General features: G+C 39.7%; 1 protein-coding gene across 3 annotated transcripts in view; it reads right to left on the bottom strand.

The window, feature by feature from the left end:
* klhl14 (kelch-like family member 14) overlaps positions 1-21,677 on the bottom strand; it is a 149,276-nt gene that overhangs the window by 11,386 nt on the left and 116,213 nt on the right. For all 3 annotated transcript variants that reach the window (XM_073043168.1, XM_073043151.1, XM_073043160.1), the window contains 2 exons: positions 20,908-21,098; positions 9,882-10,040 (listed from right to left, as the gene is read on the bottom strand). In XM_073043168.1, coding sequence (XP_072899269.1) covers positions 9,882-10,040; positions 20,908-21,098 — 350 coding nt within the window. The remainder of the gene's footprint in view (positions 1-9,881; positions 10,041-20,907; positions 21,099-21,677) is intronic.

Below are 21,677 nucleotides of genomic sequence, written 5' to 3'. Positions count from 1 at the left end.
ACCCTGGCAAAGCATCACTCCCTGATGGTGTACCTGGTAAGGCACTGAAAACCTGTGCAAACCAACTAGTGTGACTGTTCACGGACATCTTCAATCTCTCACTGCTGCATTTGGAGGTTCCCACCTACTTCAAAAGCAAAACAATTGCTCCAGTGGCCAAGAAGAGCAAGGTGAGCTGCCTTGATGACTACCCCTCATGTTGTCTGTGATGAAGTGCTTTGAGAGGTTGGTCATGGCCAGAATCAGCTCATGCCTAAGGAAGGACCTGGACCCGCTGCAATTTGTCTTTCACTACAATAGGTTTACAGCAGATGCAATCTCACTGGTTCTCCACTTAGCCTTGGATCACCTAGACAATAGCAATACTTCAGTAAGGCTGCTGTTTAGTGATTGCAGCTCAGTGTTGAAGACAATAATACCCTCAGTTCTAATCAACAAGTTTAAAAACCTGGGCCTCTGTACCTCCCTCTGGAACTGGATCCTTGATTTCTTTATCAGGAGACCACAGTCAGTGCAGATTGGAAATAACATCTATGCCTCACTGACAATCAACAATTGGTGCGCCTCAAGGATGCGTGCTTAACCCACTGCTCTACTCTCTCGGATCCCATGACTGTGTGGCCAGGCACAGCTCAAGCACCATCTATAGATGTGACACTGACACAAGTATTGTTGGCACAATTTCAGAAGATGACTAGGAGGCATTTAGGAGTGAGACAGATCAGCTGTTTAAGTGGTCTCGCAACAACAACCTTGCACTAGGGTGAGCAGTTTCAAGTTCCTGGGTGTCAATATTTCTGAAGATCTCGGCCCAACATACTGATGCAATTACAAAGAAGCCATGGCAGTGGCTATATTTCGTTAGGATTTTGAGGAGAATTGGTATGTCACCAAAGACTCTCACAAATTTTAACTGGTTGCATCACCATCTGGTATGGAGGGGCCACTACGCAGGATTGGAAAAGTTGCAGGAAGTGGTAAACTCAGCCGGTGCCATCATGGGCATTGGCTTTCCCAGCATCCAGGATACCTTCAAAAGGTAATGCTTCAAAAAGGAAGCATGTATCATCAAGGACTCCCATTACCTAGGACATGTCCACTTCTCATTGCTACCATCGAGGAGGAGCTACAGGTGCTTGAAGGCACACACTCAACTTTTCAGGAAGAGCTACTTCCCTTCTGGCATCTGATTTCTGAATGGACACAATGAATCCATGAACACTACCTCACTATTTTTTATTTCTCTTTTTGCATGACTTACTTAATTTAATTTTTAATATAAACTTCTTATTGTAATTTATATTTTTATTATGTATTGGGAAGTACCGCTGCCTGAAAATAAAAAATACACCACATACTTGTATGCCAGTGATAATAAACTTTATTCAGATTTCTACATTTTCAATCCTGGCAAGATCATTGTAAATTTCTTGTTATATTTACCATTTTTTAAGATGTACTGACCAGAAATATGCACGATAAAAATGCCGGGTCCTTTCTAGTGTGGTATATAGTTCTAGCATGCTCTCCCTACTCTTAGAATCGAAGCATTAGCTTATAAAGGGAAGCATCCCTTTTGCCTTTTTAATCACCCTATCAACCTTCCTGCTATCTTTCTGTATCTATGGACCTACACACCAAAGTCTCTTTGTTCCTCTGCACTTTTCAGTATTCAAACATTCCCTTACTTTGCTACAGCTCCCCAGATCGATTATTTCCTACTTATCTAGGTTGAGTTCCATTAGCCATTTTACTTCTTAAATAACCAAATAGTCTCCATCCACCTGTAGTCTGAAGCTTTCTTCTTCCCTATCAATTATACAGTATGACCAATATTTCTACTGTTGCTTTTTTTTAAGTCCGTGATATATAGTATTTCATCCTGGCCTCTAGATTTGTCCACTTTCAAAGATGTAAAACCCCATTAGAATTCCTTCTCTATTTTCTTCTCTGCCTGTATTTGTCCTTTCAAATATTTCACATTCTTCCTCTTTAACTATGATGTTCCCTTCTTCTGTGTAAAAAGCCACAATGAATTCATTGAGATCCTTAATCACCACTTCTGCCTCCCCACAACGGTATCCTTTAATTCCTTGATTGGCCCTCTTCTTTCCTCAAAATATTGCGTTGTTCTTTATATAATTATAAAACATCTTTAGATTCTCTACAACTTTTTCATAACATTTTAAAATTTTCCTTCTACTATATTAAGCTCATAGTAATGCCATCTGTATCCAATCCTTAGACCTTTTTGGCCAGGCTACCAAGGACTCTTATTCAAAGAACAACACTAGGGATCCTCAGAAGGTCCAAATTGAGAAGCTCTGCAGATTTCCTCATGTTTACTCTTATTCAAAGGATTGCTTTTCCTACAATGGAAAAATTACCCTTATTGACCAGAATTTTCTCACATTTGCTACTCTCTCTCCATCTAAATATTTGGATGTCTGTTGTATACTTCTGCAGTGTGATTGCTCAATTGATACAGTTAAATTGGTGTCCCTTTCAACATATCATCACTTCTCACTCCTATAATTGTTCCTTCAACCACTACCATCATACAATATATGTTTTCCATCTCATTTTGTAATCAGAATCATTCCTTTCCCATATAAGTTATTATTTAATAAAAGAAAATATATTACTCCTCTGGTTCACGTACCTCCGCCATGTGGTTCCAGCTGCTCCTCATTCCCTCCCCACTGGATTCCACCTATCTCACCCCCACTCATACTACTGCCAAACTTTCCTTTTCCCTCTCAGTCCCAATGTAGGGTCTTGACCTGAAAAGTTGACTTGCACCTTTTGCTCTTCAGATGATGCTTGATCCATTTGAGGTCTTCCAGTGTTATATTCTTTTTCTAGATCCTAGCAACTACACTTTTTTGTCTCCAGATGCCCACCTGTGCCTTCAACTCATATTCATTGCATTTAAACACACACCATTAAGCCAGATCAGACTCCTTTTTGTTTAATTTCCAACTGCTCTTTGCTCTGCCTTCCAAACACTCTCATTAGTTTCTGCCTTCTATTTCGAGCATTGCTTCTCTCTTTTCTGAATCTTGTCTCACCTTTGCTGTGGTTCTGGAGTCATATTAATTAACTGACCCCTTCCACCAGCTCAAATTACCAATCTGCTGTCCCAATTTTGCATGAACAATATACAAATTTATCATGAGTGTGCTAATGCAATATACTGGTTAGAAGATGGCAAATCAGCTGAGCTATAAACAAGAACATTTATTATACAAATTAAATACCATTTACTGCAGTGGTCTTCCCTACAAATTTATAAATTAAATGAAAATCTGACTATTTAATATAAACGGCAGTTGCAAGATTTATTGATTACATAAAAGCAGCTGCTCTTTTAATAACGGGGCCGATATTTAATCAAATGGTTTTTGAAATTTAGAAATAACACAAGCAATCAGAACAGAACAATATATCAAAGACATTAAATAATACGAGGAGAATGACCTCAAAAACTATAATTTAATAGAAATAAAACTTGTAAAAAAATGAAAAATATGTGACAAATGAATGTTTTTAAATAATGTCAGTAAATTAAATAGGGCTGGCATAATGAAGTGATTTAAAGCAGAGAGTGAATAAACTCCAAACTACGCAGATTAACTTCACTATAAAATAATTAATCTGAAACAGAGCAGCAGAGTAGGTGGGTACAGCTGTTTGACTGAAGCCCAGTGCTTGGCAAAAAATAGCAGAGATGACTTCAGACCAGTCCTTCCCATTCTTTAGCCATTTTGAGCATCAAATAGGCATCCGTGTTTCATGCTCAATTTTGTGGTATGCACCATGTCCATTTGCAATGTGCTAGGTAGGCAGGTCAGGACATCAGTCATTGTGAACATTGATCTAACCTCAGGATTGCTGTTTTGCAACTCATCGCTACACTACACTCCTTCGTCTGAGAATGGTGCAACAGGGTGAGCGCCATCCCTCATAAAAAGAATCATTCATTACTTCTACATTAGTTATTGAATGATTCTTGCTGCTACTGTGTTTTCCGCTGTTTTAAGCATTATGCGTTGCACTTAAGTCCATCAGGAGTTATACAGAAGGCTCTGAAGAACTTTTTATTGCATTCAGGCTTCTATGCAGACTAGTTACACCCAGAAATGCATACAAGAAGAAGGATTTTATGACAGTGGAACCTGAAAACATAGTGTGTTCATATTTTCAGAAGGCATGTGATATATAAAATTTTGGTGAACGGGAATAGTATTATGGGAAATGTGTTTGCAATGAATAAGTGGGTCTTTCTCAAGCTAGAAGGATATGACCAGTGGAGTGCCCTAAGGTTTAGTTCTTGGCCATCATTTATTTATCATTAATAGTAATGATCTGTAGAACTTAAGATAACCAAATAAGAAGCATGAATGAGGCATTCAGCTTAAACATACAGTACGTCTCAGAGGTGGAACACCTGTGGCATTTCAGAATCAGGTTTTCAAGGGCTATCAAATTTGGACACTTAATCTTTTTAATCTGCAGTTAATGGAGACTCTGGGGTTGGTGGGTGAGATATTTTAACAGCTGAGAGTACTCAGCTTTGCATACAATAGTGGTTTAAATTCACAAAAGTACTTGGCAAAGAAAAACAATATGCAAACTCCTTGGTTCCCAGATTCAAGCCGAGCATGGCAGGCAGGGATTGAGGAGGTCACATGAGACACAGATTGGTCATTAGGATATATTTTAGCAGCAGCATCATGGTTTAACCTAGGATGTGTGGGCTTCCTGAGCTTGCAGAAACTAAAGCTTACTGAAAGCAGAGGAGCAGTGGATGAAAGCTGAACAGCTTAAAATGTAATCTCCCCACAAGCTCTGCAAGCTCCCAGCTGTTCTCCCAAGTGACAGTATTGATTCATTTCTTGACAAGCTTGGAGAAGTTTTTAAGAGGACAAGTGTTAACCTTATTCTCTATCTTCCTGCTTTTAGATATTTTCACTTGCCTACTGCAGCTCGTGGTTCTTCACTGACAGTTAAAAAAAAAGTGCGGGTGATGCCACAACACGGTGGGACCAGAGTGACAGCTGACCAGGTGTGCCACAGGACCAACTAACACGACAGAAGAGTGATCTGCATAATCTGCTCACAGGAGGCTCAGTTTGCTCACCTTGTCAGATCAGGTCTGGGCTCAGGAGGCTCAAACTATCACAGTCAGTGGCGACTGAACTTGATCCAGACTTACTACCGGAACTTGGTGAGCATGTTTTGTCTGTGGCTGTCAAACTGATGTAGCTCTCAACCTCTACAAATAAGGATTATTTCAAAGTTCTTCATGAGAAACATCTTAGTCAGCACATATTGTTGTGTTTTCATTATTTTAGAGACATGCCCTTCTGGCCCAGTGAGCCTGAGCTGCACAGTTACACCCATGTGACCAACTAACCTCCGAACCCGCATGTCTTTGAATTGTAGAAGGAAACCCATGTGGTCATGAGGAGTACATGCAAACTCCAAACTGAACCCAGATTCAAACAACTTCTCCGTCAAAGTCGCAAAAACAAAGGAGCTGGTTGTGGACTACAGGAGGGATGGAGACAGGCTATTGACATCAATGGATCTGGGGTTGAGAGGGTGAACATCTTTAAGTTCCTTGGCATAAACATCACTGAGGATCTCACGTGGCCTGTACATACCAGCTGTGTGGTGATAAATTCACAACAGCGCCTCTTTCACCTCAGACAGTTGAAGAGTTTGGTGTGGGCCACCAAATCCTAAGAACTTTCTATAGGGGCACAATTGAGAGCATCCTGACTGGCTGCATCACTGCCTGGTATGGGAACTGTACTTCCCTCAATCGCAGGACTCTGCAGAGAGTGGTGTGGACAACCCAGCGCATCTGTAGTTGTTAATTTCCCACTATACAGGACAGTTACAAAGACAGGTGATTAAAAAGGGCCCAAAGGATCAATGGGGACCCAAGTAACCCCAACCACAAAGTGTTCCAGCTGCTACCATCTGGGAAATGATACCGCAGCATAAAAGCCAGGACCAACAGGCTCCGGGACAGCTTGTTCCACCAGGCCATCAGACTGATTAATTCAAGCTGATACAATTGTATTTCTATGTTATATTGACTATCCTCTTGTACATAATATTTATTATAAATTACTATAAATTGCACATTGCACATTTAGACAGAGACATAACGTAAAGGTTTTTACTCCTCATGTATATGAAGGATGTAAGTAATAAAGTCATTTCAACTCAACTCTGATACTGTAATAGCATTACTCCATCCACAAGGCTACTGGGTTGCCTGAGTTACACTGTATTAGGTAGATAACTAATATCTCGTTTGTGAACTCTGCTGCATGCACTAAATTTACCATGGATGATGCAAGCCCGAATGAGAGGAGGTTTGGCCTTGCTCTCTGGAGGGATAGTGCAGGGACATTATTTCAACGCGTTCATCTCTTCACTACCACAGAGCTTGCATCCAAACATTCCTTCAGGCAGCACCTGAGATTCCAGTTGATTAATTGCCCCAGAGATAGGGCAGATCTGAAAATTTCCAGTGATGCTTCTGCTTCTGTACATGATATCTAAGGCACGGTGTATAAACCCACTGATTTATCGAGCGTGTACTGGATGTGGGTGGAAAGCCTTTATTTTCTGATATCACATTCACAGAGCAACCTCTTCTGCTCCTGTTTACCTCATGCTGCCGCCTCGAGAAATGAGTGAAGGCCTTTTGGGAGAGTGATGGTATGAATTGCAATCTTGAAGCTAGGAATTTTTATGACTTTGCTTATACACATGATCAGTTTTCATCCTTACTAATATCCATTTCAGATGAATGCACATACTTACACCTCAAGGTAGGCAGCATTTCAAGAACGCAGCTCACTACTACTTTCTTAAGGGCAATTGGGATGAGGAATTCAATGCTGGCTCAGCCTGTGAGCCCTCGATTATTATAATATTATAAAGTATAATAATCTCTGATGGCTCAATGACATAAGATTCTATCACAAAATAGGTAAGATCCCCATCTCTCCTTCAGAGGGTGTGTATTCTAATTTCCCAGCTATCTTTATAGCTTCCTTTTAAGTCTGTGTTTGTGGCTGATGGTTGGAGGACCACCTCAACCCCTCTGCTCCTCTCCAGTTTTCTGGAAGAAGGGAAAGGAAAGACTGGAGAATGAGAAGAATGCTGCAAGAGACAGGTGGATGGAAGGAGTGTGTATGTTCAAGCCAAGTATTAACGCAAGTCATGATCTTGAAAAAAGATGAGACTGCTGTCATAAAAGTTGCCCAGTCCTGATGAAGGGTCTTGGTCTGAAATATTGACCCTTTATTCTTTTCCACAGATACTGCCTGACCTGTTGAGTTAGTCAAGAATTCCATGTGTGTTACTCTGGATTTCCACCATCTGCAGGATCTCTTGTGTTTACACTCCACTGATGAAGATGTGATTAAGCTCCTATACAGAGACGGATATGTCCACATGCAAGATAATGTGGTGTGAGATCTGATGTGTTATAATAGAATTAAAAGGGCAGAGTAAGGAACTTAGATTTGCCTACATATGTGGGTACTTGTGCTGTTGCGCCCAGCTTCACTGATCTGGAGCACGGAATTGCGCTCTTGTTGCTGACTTTACAAGTACCTCTAGGCAAGTCTTCGCCATGTCAGATACAGGATTCTTTCTCCTATCGGTAGGGAATATGAGGCCTCTGTATCCCATTGCTGCCTTCAATACAACATCTGGCAAAGCTTCAGTGAACCTGGGCTGGGGGGCGGGGCAACTCACTTGTCCACTGTCCATGTATCCGGAACCCATCAAACGTAATGCTTGAACTGTGCCTTTAAAAAACCCAAGTTGAAATTGATGCATGCCTGTTGTCATTGTGTCTGTTCTGCCTAATTGGTCAGAAAACCAGAACTAATGTAAATGGAGCAGCTGAGAAATGCTGCCTAGGATTAAAAAAAACAGGTGTCCCACCCACAAGAAAGACTCCCCAAACTATTCTCACTGCATTGCGAGATTAAAATCCACTCTCACAGCAATGCAGTTTCAAAACCAAAATGTTCATTGAGCATGTAGTGTCCCCAGTACCACGGTCATGGGCCTGGAATCATTGGAAAGCAGATGAAAAAAATTGTTTCAGCAGGAAGTTCAATTAGGAAGTTATGTTGCAGCCTTATAAAAGTCTGTTTAGACTACAAGACCATAAGATATAGGAGCAGAATTAGGCCATGTGGCCCAATGAGTCTGTTCCGCTGTTTCATCATGATTAATCCATTTTCCCTCTCAGCCTCAATCTCCTGCCTGGTCCCTGACCAATCAAGAATCTATCAACCTCTGCCTCAATGTGGTTAGGCTACATCTGGAGTATTGCATTCAGTTCTGGTCACTCCATTATGGGAAGGGTATGGAGGCTCAGAATCTCTCTGGATTAGCCACATGCCATAAGGATCAGAAAACCAGAGTTGTTTTATCTGGAGTGAGCGAGGCCAAGAGGCGGTGATAGAGTACACAGCTAGTTTCCATTTCCAGGGGTCAAAGTGTCTAATATGCATTTAAGGCGAGAACAGAATGATCTAGGAATATTGGTGCATAGTTCCCTGAAGGTGGAATCTCATGTGGATAGGGTGGTGAAGAAAGCTTTTGGTATGTTGGCCATTATAAATCAGAGCATTGAGTATAGGAGTTGGGATGTAATGTTAAAATTGTACAAGGCATTGGGAAGGCCGAATTTGAAGTATTGTGTACAGTTCTGGTCACCAAATTATAGGAAAGATATCAACAAAATAGAGAGAGTACAGAGAAGATTTACTAGAATGTTACCTGGTTTCAGCACCTAAGTTACAGGGAAAGGTTGAACAAGTTAGGTCTTTATTCTTTGGAGCGTAGAAGGTTGAGGGGGGACTTGATAAAGGTATTTAAAATAATGAGGAGGATAGATCAAGTTGACGTGGATAGGCTTTTTCCATTGAGAGTAGGGGAGATTCAAACAAGAGGACATGACTTGAGAGTTAGGGGTCAAAAGTTTAAGGGTAACATGAAGGGGAATATCTTTACTCAGAGAGTGGTAGCTGTGTGGAACGAGCTTCCAGTAGAAGTGGTAGAGGGAGGTTCGGTATTGTCATTTAAAGTAAAATTGGATAGGTATATGGACAGGCAAGGAATGGAGGGTCATGGGCTGAGTGTGGGCCAGTGGGACTAGGTGATTGTAAGCGTAGGCACGGACTAGAAGGGCCAAGATGGCTTGTTTCCGTGCTGTAATTGTTTAATGGTTATATGGAGAGGTGGAAAGTTCAAAAAAGATGTGTGGGACAAGATTTTTTTTATACAGAGAGTGATGAGTGCCTGGAATGAGTTCCCAGGGCTGGGGGCAGAGGCAGGTACAACCGAAGCATTTGAGGGGCTCTTAGATAGACACTTGTCTATACAGAGAATAGATGCATAGGGGCCATGTACAGGCAGAAGGAACAAGTTTAATTAGGCATCCTTAGTTGAGCACAACATGGGCTGAAATGCCTGTTCCTGTGCTGTACTGTTCTGTGTTCAATGTTTTAATGCATAAGTTGACAGGGAAATCATTACCTGGTAAAATCATGTTATTAAGCAGATGTTGATAATTGGCAAGTTATCCATGCAGTTTTTATATTTTAATGATCTAGTCAGAGCTAAACCCGATGAACGTATCCTGGCTTCATCCAATGGACAAGGGCAAATCTACAGCAAATCCATTGTAACGTAAATGCACTGATAGTGGCTTCAGGCTTAACACCTCCCTGTTTTTCTTCTAAACACAATATATAGTTGGGCTTCCAATAATGTGGCCCATCTCATATATAAAATCTTTATAATCCAGTACCTTCATCATCAGTAAAGCACACCTTTTAAATGGTTTCCCCCAATAGCGTACAGACGATCATTCACCACTGCCAGAACATGAATGGCCCGTTTGGTGTTCATGTCTTGTTTCCTGGCCCATACGTCCATGATTGGGTCATAGCAGTACAGCCATGACACATATTCACCATTGTGAACGCCTCCTGCAAGCAATAATCAATCATCAATATTGGACAATATTTCACTTTACATATGATGTTTCCATTTTATTAAGAGAATGTACTTTGTCATTGAACACTAGAAATATGGAACATAGGTGTACAATGATAGATAACCTGGAAATTATTGCAACTGATATTATATGAATGGCAAATGCTCACATCAAATTTCTTCCTCTGCTAATTTACCACAAGTGTTTTGTCAATTAAGAATGACAAGTTAATGTCTTGGTTAAGATAGTGGAGACAGTAATTTAATACAAGCTTTATGTGAGAGCACTGGGATTGATACTCTGACAAGAATATTCATTAAGGACAAAAGATAAATCTTTAACCACTTCATCATAATCTCTCATCAAGGAATTGCATAGGGTTTACCATCTAGTCTATGCTTTGGAGTTAATAAAGTCTAAATTTGGCTCACCAAACAGTTCTGTACAAACCAGTTTACCGGTAATTATTTCTGCAACCTCCTTTCAGCAAATGAAATAGTCATTGAGTGAGTGAATTATCTTATTTTTTCTAACATTCAAATGTCAGTTAACAAAAAATTATTAACAAAAATGTTTATGATCATTATAATTCTAGTTAACAGCTTTTAAATTTGTGTAAGAAAATAATTAAAATAAGTACATGAATGTGTATGAACTTAATAGATTGAATTGACTGACTAAATAAATAATGAACGTAGAAGGACAGTTCTGTATTTTAGCTTTTGATTATAAATTTGCTGATTATAAATTTACAAGTCGGATCAGTGCCTGAGATTGTTATGAATTAGATAGATTGAAGATTATACCTCCTGGATTGCTTACAAGAAAATACCATAACATAACTGGTTCACTGAATTGATTAAATATTAAATGTATATGCTTCTCATTTCCAATGTATTCAGATCTGATATAAGTTCAGTTTATGACCTGGCACTTTGGTGTTGGGTAGCACAATGACCTGACTCAAACAAGGTGAAGAATATTCAGAAATCAAATAGAAAATAAAAGATAGATGGCAGTATTAAATAAAGATATTTCATGGCTTTGAATAGAAAGGCGTGTTTGAGGATTCAAAACAGAATCTTTTTGATTGTTGTGTGGAAATTAAATTACTAGAGTAGTAATTCAGGAACTGAGTTCAAATCATAGTAGCCATGGAATTTAAATCCAGGTTAATAATCTTTAAGTTAAAAAAAATCAATAGTAATGATGATCTCAGAACTACAAGACTGTTGCAAACTCCATTCAGTTCATTAATGTCCCTCAGAGAAGGAAATATGCCATCTTTACCTAATCTAGCCTAAGTATGAATCTCGACTAATACAAATATGATTAAATACCCTCTGAGTTGATCCAATAATCTATACATTTCAAGGATAATTAAAAAACAGAATAAGTACTGGCCTTGACAGTGACACCCAGACTCTGGAAAAGTGGATAAATAGAAAATAATGAAGAAACAGTAGGGAAGTTTGAGGTGCTCATTATACAACATTAGGCATCAAATGGAAAGCATGCCCATGCCACCAAATGAACCATCAAGTTTACAGACAACACCACAGTGATTGGATTAATTACAAAAGCAATGAAAGAGCATACAGAGGTACAGAAACATCTTCTGCTAGATGGTAGGAGATTGAACACGATGAGTCCATCACGATTTTGTGAGCCCGCCATAGATATCGTGTAGATGGTTTCCATATCTGGTAGTTGTTGTCCCAATGACGTTCCGTGCTGTCACAATTACTCACTGAAGTGCTTTTTGGTCAATCTTGTTGCAGCTAGTGTACCATACTGTCATGTAGTAGACCACCTGTTCAATCTTGGACTATCCAGCAGGACATACAAAAACATCTCTGCATGGTTATCCAGACTGAAAAGCAGAATTTTCCCCAGGGCTGTTGTGTAACTGAACATTGCCCCATTTTAGAGCTGTTTGTTTTTAATTCAGTTGTAACTTAGTTGTAAATCAGACATTATTTTTAAATTTAGTCATTATGTTTTCAGTAATTGAATTGCCAGAGTGCTGGTTTGCCCTGAATGGAGAAGCACTGTAATCTTGTTGTCCTCAGCAATGACGATAAACCTCTAATGAAGTAACTAGTTCTAGGCAAACAGGAGAAAGATGCATGAACTCATATTAGAGACTTGGGAACTCCTGTTATAAGTTGGGAAAATTGTCCTGTGGGTACTTTGGGTTCATAGTTCAGAGAAAAACCAAATTCCAAACACAAAAGTACTGAGAAGAACTGTAAAAGGAAATTATGGACAAGGAGAGTATTCAGACACAAATTAAAGGGCAGTATAAAAGTAGATCCCAAATTAATGCATCTAAAGTAAAATCATGGAAGCCAAAGGCATGGCTGAAATGTTGTGTTTCTGTGATGCTTCAGCAATGCTTTTCATTACACTTGTGCTCAGATGTACTTGTGCAGATTCTTGAGCAATAAAACGATAATGTTCTTGTGAGAGTAAGTGTAGGAGATAAAGTATAAATGATAAAAATAGATGAAAAAAACACCATTAAAATGATTTTCCTTTTTCTCTTTGCCCTTAATGCTAATACTTACAGGATTTTCTTTTCAGCTATTTCATTCTGTAAAACATTTAATCACATGTTGTTTTCACACTGTCTCCACTATTCCTTCATTCCTTAAAAAGCACTAAGTTATATATTGATTCTATATTGCCTTAAGTAAAGTGGGGTAGTATTTTACCTCCACACAAAATTGCTCAGTTAAAACAATTATCACGTCACAGAACAAATTGCTGGAAAACTCAGTGGGTCAAACAGCATTTGTGGAGGCAGAGGGATGGTTAATATTTCAGGTTGAGACCCTGCTGTGGGATCTCGTACAAGATCTCTTCCCAAAATATTAATTATCCCTTCTCCTCCACTCATGTTGCTTAAGTTGCTGGGTTCCATCAGTTTGTTTTCGTCTCCATATCCCCCCACCTGCAGCCTCCCTTGTGTCTCCAATTCTCATATTACATGGCCAAAACCATTTTTGGGAGGGCAAAACTAACTATGTTTGGTGTGTGTTTCATTTAGATGCCACTGGGAAGTTTTGTGTTTCATATTAACAACAGTGGCATAGCAACCCTATTGCAGGTCAAAGGTCAGAGTTCAACTCCAATGCCTTCCGTAAGAAGTTGTACGTCCTTCCCGTGAGCATTGGGTTTCCTCCGGGTGCTCCAGTTTCCTCCCTTGTTCCAAAGACATACTGGTTAGTAGGTTAAATAATCAGTGTAAATTGTCCTCTGATTAGGCAAGGGTTAACTAGGTGGTTTGCTGGGTGGAGCAGTTCATACAGTTCCATAGTGCATCTCTAAATAAATCAATCAATCAAAAACAGCTGCAGCCTATCGGCAGAATATTCAAGTCCCCTGCTAAGCACAATAGCCAAGTGCGCCTGTGAGTGACAAATGATCTCAATGGGGTGAAGTTCTGTCTTACTAATAAAGCTAATAATGCTTTGCTTGGTTATTATTGACCACTGAACAATATATGGTATAAATGGATAACTTTTAGTTGCAGAACATCTATTTTTAGCTGAGAAAATAGTGGTCTGGCCGACAGTTGATTATTTCGTTCAGAATCATATCCTCCTGCTGAGCACATTACAGTCCTAATTACACTGTATAGCAGTATGTAATATGGGAGGGTCGTATCAATGTCAAGAAGCAGAAGGTCATTAGTATCTGGTTTAGAATCCTTGATCAGAGTAGATAGCTAGCAGGGTTGTGAGCCCATTTTGTGAACCCGGTTCTTCTTTGGCACATACATGAAGCTTTGATTGCATTTTATGCTTTAATTGAACATGTATAGTGATTTTTTAAAAAGTCAGTCAAAAACTGTCTTTCTTTTTATGGATGTTCCTTGAGCTGCTCTGTAATTTCAGAATTTTGATTTGATTTCCTATTCTAACAATTTCTGTTAATCCCTTTTTTTCAACTAAATACTGGAAACAAAATCAATTGCAAAAGAGCCAGAGAATGATTCCAACTGGGTTGCCCTTGTAACGTGCCAGCATGGCTGAAGGCCTCCTGCTGCACTCTACGATTGCATGATTTTTTGTGATTGATGGGTTTCTTTTTGCAGTGCCAAGTCTGAATTGCTCATTTACTGTTGCCCAGGCAAAAGGGAATGCAATTTACTATAACATTCAAAACATTGGTCTGTCCAGTATATGAGAACTCTGATTTTCATCCCTGCTGACAGTGAGGTATTCTGCCTCTTTCCAACAGCGTTCTCCCACAAAATGCAGTAGGGAACATTTGAGTAGCTGCACCATTAATCTATATCTTACCTTCTAGAAATCAACCGTTCTCAGCTTTAAACTGCTCCACCAACAGTTATTACACCTTCAGCTGTTAATGCTCAAAGCTCTAAAGTTCCTTCCTAAACCACGTAGCTTTTGGTTCCAATTCCTTCAAGATGACAATATCAAATAAGATAATGAAAGGGAAACTTTGTTTGATTAACTTATTGGAGGTTATTGAAGAGGTAATATATGTTGTTGATGAAGGGAAACATTAGCCACAGGGTGGCTGATGTGTGGAATTTGTTGCAGGCAGTCATTTAAGGCAGAGACTGGCAGATTCTTGATTTGTAAGGGAGTTAAGGTTTACAGGGAGTTGTGAGAATGGCAGTCAGAAGGAAAATCAGCTACAATGGAATGGAAGTTCAGGTTTGATGGGCTGAATGGCCTAATTCTGCAGCTATGTCTTATGGGCTTATGGTAAGGAGAGAAGTTTAGCTGATGAACAGGAAACCAAGGGCTGTCATGAATGGGTATTTTTCTAGTTGGCAAGAGAAATGAGCAGATGCTGAAAAGCGAAACAGCGAATGAGTGAAGAGCCGAGTGAATGGTTGCGAAATATGCTGTTGACTAAAGAGCAAGTAGGAAAGTAAGTTTTCAAGAAGCTATAGGGAAGCAACAAAGGGTTAAGGGAGCGCACGAGGATATGGGAAATGGAGTGTAAAGCAGGAAAATGTGAAACTGTTCATTTGGCAGGAAAAATAAGAAAAGGCACATTATCTAAATTATAAGAGATTGCAGAGATCTGAGCTGCAGAGGATGTTCTAGTTTATGATTCACAAAAAATCTGCCAAGCTCTTCTGGCAAATAAGGAGGAAAAATAATAGAATGTTATTGTTTATTGACTGGAGAATTGAGTTCAAAAATAGGGAGATTATGCTTTAGATATAATGGGTGTTGGTGAGACCTGGTGAGATCTGGGGTGCTTTGGATAGCACTGGTCTCCTTTGTTGAAAGCAGTTCAGCAAGTGTTTATCAGGCTACCAAATGGCATACGTGAGTTGTCTTTGAAGGAGATGTTTGAGATGATTCCTTCTATCTGTTGGCGTTTAAAATACTGAGTGGTGATTTAACCGAAACATGCAAGATCCTGAGGAGTCTTAACAAACTAGATGTGGAGATCCTCAGAGGTTTCTCGCATCGACACCCCAACTTTTCTTCCCCAATAATATGATGGTGAAGTCTTCAGCAGCTTTTTGATGACCCTTTCATATCCTCTATGTTAATTAATCTCATCAATTGCTTCAGAACCCGCTTTCCTTAATTTTTAAGTTCTTCTTCTACCTTGCTCTAATCACCTCCCACTACCAACTCCTTCCCAGTTCAAACTACTCCCCTCCCAATCTCAACTCCAGCCCTTTTCAACCCTTGAATTCTGTCCCTGCACCATGCCATCTGAGTTTGCTTTACCTGGAGAAGTGGTCAAGAGAGAGGGTGGACGAAAGAGAGGTAAATAAAACAATGAAGGGTGTGGGTAAGGTAGACTGCAGGAAACCCTTTCCCTTAGCAGGAGTAGAAAAAAAAACTCGAGGACATAGAATCAGGGTAAGGGTTTAGAGGTTTAGTAGGTGTCTTGGAGGGACCTTGTTGACACAGATTGAGGTAAGTACCTGAAATATTCTGCCTGAGAGAGTTATGTAAGCAGGCGCCATTTAAAAAGAGTCTAGATAAGCACTTGAATCACCCAGGCATAGAAGACTATGAGCCAAATGTTAGAAGGTAGGGATAACTCAAATGAGTGTTCACTGGTTGGTGTGGACACGGTGGGCCAGGTGTCCTTTTCAATGCTGCATGGCCCATTTCAATGCTATATGATGCTATGATTCAGCTCCTGTCTATGTTCCTTCCCGATTCCCAGCGCTTTTTTTTCTACAGCTCTGCCTCACCCAACACATCTCCTACTGTACGGCTTCCAAAGATGCTGATTCTAATGCAAATAATTTATAACATGCTGAGCATTTTAGAACATCATACAACCTCACACTAAACTGTCCTGTACCCCCTCATGCAATAGATTTAAAGATTTGAAGTGTTAACTATATTTGTCTTTCCAGAGCCTGGTTTGCTGTGTATTTTCATCACCTTGTGTTTTATTTCAGATTTCCAACTTCCGTAGTGTTTACCTTTTATATTCTTCCCCATTTTATTTTTCCCTTTGTGTTTTATGTTTTACTGTTTGATTGAACTTCTCGTTACTTGGTGTGTTATTAATTGATTTTAAATAAATTTATTTTACTGGATGAATGAGCTACACTAGTTCAGCCCATACCAAAAATATTTCTTGCAATTCAGCTTGATTGTACTGTAACCTTGCTTATGGAATTTGTAATACAGAAATTCACTATCAGTTGTACTCTCTTGATTACTCCAAATTCCTTTGAACTGGAATGGTAGAAGTATTTAAGGCATCACGATCAAAGTTCAAAAGTTCAAAGTAAATGTATTATCAATGTACATGTATGTCACCGTATATAAGCCTGAGATTTATTTTATTGTGGTGATCATAGTAAGAACAAGAAACACAATAGAATCAGTGAAAGACCACACCTATCAGGGTGGACAACCAACAAAACAAAAACTATCTGTGCAAACGCAAAGAGAAAGAGAAAAAAGAAATAATAATACTAATAATAAATAAATAAGCAATAAATTTAGAGAAGTTGAGATGAATAGTGCTTAAATCTGAGCTCAGTTCCGTGGGGATAGTTCAGTGATGGAGTGAGTGAAGTTGAGTGAAATTATCTCTCTGATTCAAGGCCCTGATTGTTGTGGGGTAATACTGTAACTGTTCCTGAACCTGGTGGTGTGGGTCCTGAGGCTACTGTATCTTCTTTCTGATAGCTGCAGTGAGAAGAGAGCCTGGCCTGGACAGTGGAGTCCTTGATGATGCATGCTACTGTCCTACAACAGTGCTCCTCGTAGATATGCTTAATGGTGAGGTGGGCTTATACCCATATCCACTATTTTTTGTAGGCTTTTCCGTACAAGGGCGTTGGTGTTTCTATACCAAGCTGTGATGCAGCCAGTCAGTACACTCTCCACCACACATCTATAGAAGTTTGTCAAAAGTTTTAGATGACATGTCAAATCTTCATAAACTTCTAAGAAGGTAGAAACGTTGCAGTACTTTCTTTGTAATGGCATTCACATGCTGGACCCAGCACAGATCCTCTGAAATTATAAAACTGAGGAATTTAAAGTTCCACTACTGATCCCCCGATGAGGACTGGCTCATGGACCACTGGTTTCATCCTCCTGAAGTCAATAATCGGCTCCTGGGTCTTGCTGACATTGAGTGAGAGGTTGTTGTTGTGGCACCACTCAACCAGATTTTCAACCTCCCTCCTAAATCCACATTTGTCACCACTCTTGGCAATAGTGTCATCAGTGAACTTGAATATGACATTGGAGCTGTGTTTAGCCTCCCTCACAGTCTTAAGTATTAAGTGAGTAGAACAGGGGGCTGAGCACTGAGGAGATATTGCTGCCAATCTGAATTGACTGGGGAAGGAATGGACAAACTTGCTTTTAGAGATCATCAGAATTGAACTCCGAACTCTGATGCCCAAACTGTAATAGCATCGCGCTAAATGCTAAGCTACTACATGTAACACGCTGTAAGGTTTCACTGCTAACATAATGGCCTCTCTGTAATGTTTCACTGCTAATGTAATGGTTTCTCTGTAGCAGCAATGTTTGGGTTATGACTACAGATAACTGGGCATGTTAGCAATGAGTGGGATGTTGCCCTTTCTTGTGTGTCTGGGAGCACGGATTTTGCGGTCTTTTGTCGGGGAAAGATGAAGAGAGAGGACGTGAATGGAGAGGGTTGGTAGACCACTGGATGGAGTGGTCTGAGGAGTGAGGGTCCAAGGGTCCGAGGGTCGGCTACGCTCAGAGAAGGACGATGGAAACAAACGGACGACACTGTGAGCTCCAACGTTTGCACATTTAGACTGTTCCATGAGAAAGGTCACTTTTCTTCTTTTTGTTTCTTTACTAACCATATAGTCAAACAAAGAATTATAAAGCTCAATCGTTCAATCGCATATTGTGTACTGTGTTATTTCATGGTATTGATTTGTAATGGGGAAGACATCGCACAGCATCCACACAAACGAGATTTCTTAAGTTTGGCCGGGCTGGGGTGGGCTATCATCCCCTAGGTTAAGCCACTAGCCAAACCGAAGGTTACATACAGATGGATGTTCAGTAGAGATGACCGCTCCTAAAGATATGACTTAGTGGTACTACTGAAAGGCAGAGCCAAAATGTCTAATAGTATTTCACCCTGCTAACATACCTCACCATCATAACAATACTGCTATTGATTGATTCACCAACAAATGATAAATTTGCAGAAGCTGTCCAGGATTCTGGATTAAATTGTTAGTGGTAACTGTTATGTACATATAGTTATCACACAGTAACAGGCTTAGTGATGGAAATGTTCTTTTAAGTTGATTTTTCTTTAGAATATGACCATAAGACCATAAAATATAGAAGCAGAATTATGCCATTTGGCCCATCAAGTCTTTTCCAGCATTTCACCATGGCTGATCCATTTTCCCTCTCAACCCCATTCTCCTGTCTTCTCCCTGTAACCTTTCATGCCCTGACTAATCAATAACGTATCACCTTAAATGACCTGGCCTCCACAGCCTATGGCAACAAATTCCACAGATTCACTACTCTCTGACTAAAGAAATTCCTCCTCATCTCCTTTCTAAGTGGACATCCCTCTATTCTCAGGCTGTGTTCTCTGGTCCTCACTCTTCTATGTCCAAATTAAGTGTTCAGTTCAATGCCAGATGATCCATTCACAAGCAAAAGAAAACCTGCAGATGCTGGAAATCCAAGTAACACACACAGAATGCTGGAGGAATACCGCAGGCCAGGCAGCATTGTAGAAAAGAGTATAGTTGATATTTCAAGCTGAGACCTTCCATCAGGACTAGAGAAAGAAGGATGACAAGTCAGAGAGGAGATAGAAACACAAGGTGAAAGGTGAAGCTGGGAGAGGGAGGGGTGAAGTAAAGAGCTGGGAAGTTGATTGGTGAAAGAGATACAGGGCTGAAGAAAGGAAAATCTAATAGGAGAGGATAGAAAGAAAAGGAGGAGGAGCTCCAGAGGGAGGTGATGGGCCAATAAGGAGATAAGATGAGAGAAGGAAAAAGGAATCAGGAATGGTGAAGGGGGGGGGGGGTGTTATTACTGAAAGTTCAAGAAATTGATATTCATACCATCAGGTTGGAGGCTACCCAGATGGAATATAAGGTATTGCTCCTCCAACCTGAGTGTGTCCTCATCATGACAGTAGATCCACTCTAGTCTGATTCTTCCACGATTTCAGTATCACATTTATATTCAATTATACTGATACGCCTGGAGTCAGATATAAACCTGTGTTGATAAGGATGGCAGATTTCTTTCCTTAAAGGGCATAATGGATAGGTATTTACAGGAGCCCAATTATTCTGTTGTTATCATCACTATTGTGGGCATCATCACTAATATGTGCCTTCTTTTAATCTCAGGTTATTAATTGTATTTAAATTGCACAAATGCCATGATGGAATTTGAATTTGGTGCTGTAAGTTCAGGCACGGTGTAACCAATGTCTTACTATCATTTGTTGTAGTGCTTACCAGAAATCGGGCAGACAAGCCTTCTCATTGTTTATGAGGAACGATGATGAGCACAGTGACTATCACAGCACAACAGCAGAAGAGATTCTTGTGAATTAAGAATGTCACATCAAGTCAGTATACTTAGTGCAAAAATAAACAGAAAATATGAAGAATATTCAAGTGTCTATATAGAGAAAATGAGGGCTAACATCTCGGGCCCATTGCATTCCAACAGTTCTGCTGAGCATTACCTGCACTTTCTGCTTTCATTTCAGCTTTTCAGCCATTGCAGCTTTTTTTTGTTTTTCACTTCAAATCTTATCTTTATTGGAGGATGAAGGAACTACTTCACTTTTACTGATTCTTGAAGTTTGCTTTCCTGATCAGGTATTTCATAGTTAGGATTGAAGGTCATAGGGTGTGTAGCTTGGGGGAGAATGTTTTTCTAGGCATTTATGACTCACTAATGATCCCTAACATATGTGTCTGATTGGAGACTCTCTCAAGATAAAGCATGGATTTACACTATGGAGCCAAGCTATCAGGAACCGGCTCTAAGAAAAAGTTCCTTTTAATATCTTTCTCAACTTTTGTAGTGGGTAAGTGTAATTGCAATTGTCTTTTTTTTAGGAACAAAGTAAAGTTAAATTATTTATAGGATGGATTTGAAGAAAAAAAGAACTTAAATATAACATAGGCAATCTTTGAAAATGCAAAGCCACACTGGTGAAACTAAATGAAGCAGTCTTTTTAACAGATTATGTTAGATTGCACCAATTTTGTTCTCAGAAAAAGTAAAATAAAATGAAGCAAATCAATATTGTAATACAATTCTTTTCATTTAAACACCAATCAGAAGGAAGCACATTACTTTATTGATAATTGCAGTGATATATTATGAAGGTACCTGATATGTAAATCTTCCCATTGTGCACTGCACCAGCGTGAGCTGCCAGAGGCTGGGGCAGGGAGGACAGGTAGCACCATTCATTGGTTTCCAGATTGTAACATTCAACACTTGACAAATAACCAGTCTCATTCCTTCCACCAATCACATACAGATGTTTATCCAGAAGGCAGGCGTAGAAGCTGGCTCGCCTGCAGTAGAATTAGATGTTAGATTACAAGAAGAGTTTATACGAATAAACGTTACAAAGACCACTTTTTGACAGCACATCACAAAGTTGCACATTTTGCTGCCAAATTCACATACTGCTCATTTGCAATGGTACGCATAGATAATGTATTTGAAAAACCTGACGAGTGGGCCAGGTACATGCCAATCACAGGATTGTTAGACTGAAGACCTGAATGACATTTAAGAGTATTCATTAATTGTCCACAAGAATTTAGATCAACGCAATATTGGATAGGAAACCAAGAAGTCAATGTTTTATATTAACATTGTGCAGTAAAAGAGTAATTTATTTACCTTCTAGCTGAACAAAAATAACTTGACATTTACTGTTTTGACAATTCTGTATTGCCGGTAATCTGCTTAGGGAATGTACAATGCATGATACGACTAGAATTCTAAATATTCCAATACATTAATGGGGATTTGATGGATTGGGGATCATCTCTCAAGATAGCCAGTCACTCCTTGTAGTGTTCACCAAAATCTTTATTCTCTCACTTTGGCAATCTGAGATCACTGCCTGTTTCAAGCAGGCTTCA

This window comes from Hemitrygon akajei, chromosome 1 (assembly GCF_048418815.1).
Source record: "Hemitrygon akajei chromosome 1, sHemAka1.3, whole genome shotgun sequence".
NCBI lineage: Eukaryota > Metazoa > Chordata > Chondrichthyes > Myliobatiformes > Dasyatidae > Hemitrygon > Hemitrygon akajei.
This window is presented reverse-complemented; position numbering and strand designations above follow the sequence as displayed.